Source organism: Nematostella vectensis, chromosome 12 (genome assembly GCF_932526225.1).
Source record: "Nematostella vectensis chromosome 12, jaNemVect1.1, whole genome shotgun sequence".
Classification (NCBI taxonomy): domain Eukaryota; kingdom Metazoa; phylum Cnidaria; class Anthozoa; order Actiniaria; family Edwardsiidae; genus Nematostella; species Nematostella vectensis.
Window position 1 is genome coordinate 2,861,476 of NC_064045.1, and position 6,790 is coordinate 2,868,265.

At 39.4% G+C, this 6,790-nt stretch overlaps 1 protein-coding gene across 1 annotated transcript; it reads left to right on the forward strand.

Annotated features, from left to right (window-relative positions):
* The first annotated feature begins 2,402 nt into the window (after window positions 1–2,402).
* LOC5502413 (trace amine-associated receptor 9) lies at window positions 2,403–4,828 on the forward strand. Its single transcript, XM_032370661.2, has one exon. It carries the CDS (start codon window positions 3,551–3,553, stop codon window positions 4,628–4,630), a length of 1,080 nt encoding a protein of 359 aa, XP_032226552.2. The 5' UTR covers window positions 2,403–3,550; the 3' UTR covers window positions 4,631–4,828.
* Window positions 4,829–6,790: the final 1,962 nt, after the last annotated feature.

Genomic DNA, 6,790 nt, shown 5'->3' on the forward strand with positions numbered 1-6,790 from the left:
CCAGGCCCGTACCAAGGGGGGGGGGGGGCAGGGGGTGCTAGATTACTCTAGTATTTCATTAATCCATAGGTCAGATTTGTATTTGTATCCGGGTTGTTTTTATTAGAAAACTCACTCCCCCCCACCCCCCAAAAAGTTAGGTCCACTTTTTCGGATTTCGCAACCCCCCCCCCCCCCCTGGAAAAATCCTTGGTACGGGCCTGTAGACAAATGCATCTTGTCATGATCAATAATCGGACCCTTTTTCTTTGCCGAAATTAGATACATTTTCTTTTACAAACGGCGTTTTTATCGATGCGCACTGGATGGATGAGAGGAACGCGTTAGACTCTCGGTAGACTTATTCGGTAGACTTATTCGGTGGACTTATTCGGTAGACTTATTCGGTGGACTTATTCGGTGGACTTATTCGGTAGACTTATTCGGTGGACTTATTCGGTGGACTTATTATTCGGTGGACTTATTCGGTAGACTTATTCGGTAGACTTATTCGGTGGACTTATTCGGTGGACTTATTCGGTGGACTTATTCGGTAGACTTATTCGGTGGACTTATTCGGTGGACTTATTCGGTAGACTTATTCGGTAGACTTATTCGGTGGACTTATTATTCGGTGGACTTATTCGGTAGACTTATTCGGTAGACTTATTCGGTGGACTTATTCGGTAGACTTATTCGGTAGACTTATTCGGTAGACTTATTCGGTGGACTTATTCGGTAGACTTATCCGGTGGACTTATTCGGTAGACCTTTTCGGTAGACTTATTCGGTAGACTTATTCGGTAGACTTATTCGATAGACTTATTCGGTGGACTTATTCGGTGGACTTATTCGGTGGAGTTATTCGGTAGACTTATTCTTAGCAGCAGCAGTTGGATCAGGAAGAGATCACTATATATATTTATCGTTTAAACAAAATGCTCGCTGAAATGTGAAACGCAAGTTCACTTTTGTGAAGTCGTATTTTTTTTTGTTTGTTTTTTTTTTAAATAGTGGTTGCAACAAAATTATTGCCCAGCGAAACACAAGGTGGCCCTGTCAAGTCTGACTTTTTAAGAACTCGCGTGTTGATGCACACCTCCTTATAAGATTTGTTACTTTAGCTTAACCACCAAAAACTAGTATTCGACTCGGATATTTTTGTCCTAGACTTGTTACTCCAGGGAAACACTAACTTAATACGGTTAATACGGCATATAAGACCCATTGAACGTGTCTGGTCTCCTCTACACTTACCCTGACCCTAAGCCTACATGAAGTGATGGCCTTGCAGTATTACATGAGGTACTGACCTAACCGAGTCACGAGTTTGCGCGGCAAAATCTATAAATGCTCACGCGCTTGTGTTCCGCCCTTACACAAAAACAAGGCCAACATAAGCAATAATCTATCACCAAAGATATTTTCTTTGATCAATATTAACAGAGGGCTTATAAGCACACGTACTCACGTTTAAACTCTGTGTATTTTAATTAAAAGTTCGCAATCACCTGAATAATGTTTGTAAACTAAAAAACGTAATAAGAAAAGTTACATAATAGTCTCGTCGGTTTCTGGTAAAAATAATATAATTTTGTTTGTTTGGATAAGTCGGAAGTTGAAGGGACTTTTATTGTGCATATATGTGTGCTTTTTACTAATAACGTTTGTGCTTAAAAGTTGTAAATGAGAACTATAAAATTAGGTAAATGTTTGATGTTTTTAAATGGGAATTTTTAGTAGTTCTAGCCGATTATGTAAATGAAAATATTTTTCCCCTCATATTATTCTAAAAATGTCTTTAAGGTGGCCTCTAACCATATTCCTTATGATCCAGTTCCTGAGAATTTTAATGTTTTTGTTTACTTTTGCTTTTTAGTTTATGGAATTTTGCTCGCTTTATAGCGATAAAGAATAGAAGCTACTAGATTACCTAGATTGACCTCTCGTTGGCTAATAAATCACATTTGTTAATAAACGCCCGTGTCTCAATATAGCTATTGCATTTGCTGGCTCGTCTCAAGAAAAAAAATTTCTAAAAGACAGATAAGCAAAAGACAGGAAACATCGTCACATCGATTTTTGCGATTTGCTTAGAATTTTTTTTTTTTTTAACAATTTTATCAAAGTTCTATATGAAACAAGATGGTGCAATTGTCCTCAAAGGAAAAAGGTTCAAATGGCCATTCTGTTTTATCATTCCCATTCATCATCTTCTCCTTAACTCTTTCCGTGATCTTTTTTGGCGTTTTTTTATTAAATGAATATAGCGGAGTCTGGGTTCAGGTTTATTTTTTTCTAAATGAATGTATTATATGATAATTCCATGTTTTGCATTCGCTTATTTAAACTGTCACTTCGTGTGTACAGCTGAATTGAGTTTGTGAATTCATTTGTTTTTCTTACATAATTGAAGGCGTAAAGTCGTTTCGTTTCTTAAGCATTGGTTGCTGTTCAAATAATTACCCGCGACCAATGCAAGGATACGCTCAAACACATGTAATTCACTGGAAAACACACAATAATACAAAACGTTGTGAAGAATTCGCCGCCCATCGTCAAAACAGTGGGCGAAGTTTTTGGCGACGAGGATGGTGTCGCCTTGATACATGGTGGCAGCGGCGAACATGAGTGCATCAGCGAGGACGATCGGTCGACCCATTTACTGACAGGCCGTTACGCCGAAAACTCTGCAAATTTATTTAGCAAAACGGAAAAATCCTCAGACGGTTCCTCTTGAATAATCTTCACAAAGTGGCACGTATTATTTCTAAAAACGCTTGTCTTTAGTTCGGCAAAGTTCGCCTTCTTCAGATAACGCGTGCGATACTTAAAGCGCATCGTTATTCAGTTGGTAAAATCTTCGTTTATTTTGAATCGTCACTGAAAAATCAACCACTGAAACTCGAACTTGACTGTAATTTATTGGCTTACTGAGCTTATTTGAGCAATTCAGAAATGTGAAACAACGACCCTGTATTGTTAAACTTGTCCAGGTATATCAAAATACGCGATTCGTTGTTGGATACAACTTTACATTTCCTGTGGTGATTTACGGTTTCCGGATTGTTGCTCTTAATAACTGAAGAAAAGTAGTGTTTGTTTAGGATACGATTTATTCGATAATCACACTCAAGGTTCCTATGTTACATCTTAACGTCATCAAGGGAAAAGGCATCGAATTCTAATTGTAACTACAAACCATTGCATCCTTCAAGTTTGTCCTACGCTTTATTTGATGCGTGTCCCAATATAAGACGTCTTCTCTTCACCTTCCTGGGTTTGTCGGCAACATGGCTTAGCTGCCCTTAACAATCTTCAACGACAAAAGAGAAGAAGGAAAAACGAATGTGACAAGTTTCTAACGAGACAGGCAAAATACAAAACTTCGAGACTATTCCGATTTTACTAGTCGAATAAATCGTTTGATGAAGCCAGAACCATCTTCTCAAACTGTAACATAAATGTCCTTATCCATCGGGGGAAGTACTGTAATTGAATCCCCTTGTTTGCCTAAGCATTTTCGATAAGGCAAATCAGCGATAGAATCCTTAATTGGTTTTTCACGATAATGGAGAGTAAGAATCTGCCGTCTTTCTGCTGGCCTTACGTAGACTGGGTTGAATACGCTAGCGACAATGCGGTAAAAGTCATGACACTCTACATTATCCTATTAATAGCAAGTATTCCAGGTTCTACTCTCAATCTCCTGATTCTCGCCACGATTTGGAGACGAAGCAGTTTACAAACGCCTTCAAACCTATTCCTGTGTAATCTAGCACTTTCAGATTTTATCGTAGGTGTTGTGTCTCTTCCGCTAGCGATCTCGTGGAAGTACGTGGAAATTTTTGGGAAAAACAAAGAGGTGTTGTGCAGTGTTGGGCTGACGGCTTTCGCGCTATCATCTGTATTTGCAGGAATCTCTATACTCACAGTGACCGCTGCAACAGTTGACCGATACTTAGCGCTATACCTTCACCTCAGCTACCCCGCCAAAGTCACCACCAAACGGGTAGCTGTGGGCTGCTTGCTCATGTGGGCCACATCCCTCGTTACAGCCCTGGTCGTATTCACTGGGTTTGCAAACTTCAACTACTTGACTATTGTTATTTTGCCACTATGTACTCAAGTCTCCGCTGTCAGCTTTTACAAGATATTCAAAGTGATTAAACACCACCATACCCAGATTTCCAGTCTGAGCGCGCAGTTCCAAGCAAGTTCTACTTTGCCCAGCATGCTCCGCTACCGGCGCTCCGTAATGAGTTTAGTCTACGTGCAAATTCTTCTAATTATTTCGTGCCTCCCGTTCACGTGCACCATGATTGTATACCAAGTCAAAGGGCCATCCGTCAACGTGCTCCTGGCCTGGAATATCGGCACGTTCTTTGTCTACCTGGCTTCGAGTTTAAACCCAGTGTTATACTGCTGGCGTATCAGGGAGGTGCGCAATGCAGTATGGGACACGGTGAGGCTATGGGCGTCACGGACCAGGCACCGACTGTTGGGTATTGAAGGAGCTGTGAGTGATCAATCGGGTGGTACTACCCTTAATAACACCCGTGGAACTGCTACAGTGATACGAGTGAAGGAATCTCGTGTAAATAACGGCGTCATAGAGGCGTCACATTGGAATAACTCTTGCCTGCGATGACAACACTCGTGAGGTGGAACTCCTACAGTAATAAGAGTGACAGAATCTCACTTGTAAATCGCGCGCTCTGATTGGTCAAGGGTCCATGTGTTATTAGAGGACACGCGCACGCTTGGCGTCAAAATGCGCGCGCTCCCCAAAAACTAGATTGTAAATTAAGAAAACATTTTTATAGTTGTATAAAGCAAATAGATCTCATTTCATGGTGCGTCTGTCCTTTTATAGATGCACAGAAGACGCCACAGCGTGTCATGAACAACACTCACGCAACTCGACTGCGTCTCGCTGAGTACTTTTTGTTCATGACACGCTGTGACCTCTTCATATGCAGCTATGACGTCATCATGTGCACCCTTTAGATGACAAGACCACAGGTAACCCAAGCACTCGGTTTGTATTTAATACGCAAGAGAATTTGTATAGTGAGGAAAAAAATGGAAATTTAAGAAAAAAGACTTCATAGTGGACTCACTTTATTATTGTCTTTTTTTTGGGATTTCTCCTGAGTATTATATGGGCCATTTTACTTACTCGTTTCCCTTTCAGCACCCATACAAGACGAGAGAAGAAGAGAAGGTTGCACCCTAGAGCATTCTCCGTAGCCCAAGGTCTCCGAGAATTCGGCCCTAAGAATTTGAAAAAATGCTCTAAATCACCTCGAAATCGGTAAGCAGTACGCTCTAAGGTTAAGCTAAACAGCCGGTTAAAGTCGTCTTTTTTGCGAAGGAAAACTTGGCATGAATTTTTCACTTCGCTGACCTCGATCGCTCTGTCAAGATGCTTGAACCGACCAGCCGTGCACCCAACTGCGATTTGGGTCGGCTTGGTAACCACTCCTCAAAGCAAATGTATCTCCCCGCCCTACCCCGTACCTATCAAAACCACTTGATATAATCTTATGCACCCGCAAACATGCAAAACATGCAAACACGCAAAAATGAAATGTTTCAGCAACAGCTGAGTATTGTCCTATTTGTTTAAAGTTGCAGTCACTTCAGCTTTCAAAATAGAGACCTTTTGCCAATGGGCTATTTTAAACACAATCATGTAATACGTGAACACGCTTTAAGGCCATTTCTAATGTATTTTTCATTAACTTTCTTAGCAATAAAGTGGCTGTTTTCAGCTTGTCCAAGCGAGAGTAAGGAGTTCTGGCAAAGTTTCTTGAAGTGATATGAAATAAAGATTTGGGGTCGACTATTCTCCTTTTTACGATACGCTTTATTCAAGTCAATTCAATTTATATATTTCATTTACGATATTTACAAATAGTTACTCATCCCATGTAAATAGACGAAGGGAAGAAAGAAAATGAAATAATGACATAAGAACACAATCATCTACCAAAGACAAACAATGACGAAAAAGGAATATCTAAATTGTGCGAGAAATAATAATTTGTAATGGAGCAATCTGCGACTGATAGATTAGTTACAAATCAACGCATTTGTCACGTTTTGCGAGATAGAACGAAGTTGAGATCTAGATGCTTTTTAAGTATGTTTTCTAAATCTCTTAAAAAAAGGGCTCGAAATAATTAGTTTGATATAGACTATGGGAAACCCAGTATCTATAACAACCAAAACTTCAATTTCATAGAAAGGTATAACGTACTGATCATTAATTTTTCCGGGTTAATAGGAATCACCAAAGCAACGCAGTTGTCCGTTGAAATCGAGAAAATTTAATATTATTTCGAGCCCCTTAGGGTCGTTTTCAAAATCCCGTGCCACAAAATGTAGTTGTTAAAGTGTAAGTCAAGCCAGAACAAAAGAACAAAGGCATTACAATGTATAAGTACTAAATAAACTAAACAACTATTTCACAGGTTTTTGAAAACTATTATAAGAGAGCTGGTATCTTAACGATATCCTTGCCTAAATTTAGAAAAGCTTTGTAATTAATGAACAACTTTGATTGGTTTGTTTAAACATCGAATAAAATTATAAAATATGTCTTATATAGTTTCTAGTTGATAATTTATGAGAAGCTTTTTATTTGGCTAATGAGGTAAAAAAAAGTACAGTCTTTGTTATTAAGCAGTACAGGGGATAATCGTCCACGGCCTCTTTACTAACGTGCCCGCTTAAAGGAGGACAATTTTCTAGGTTTTAACTATATGAAAACAAGGACTTAGGAAAGTGTCCGTTTTTAAGAAGT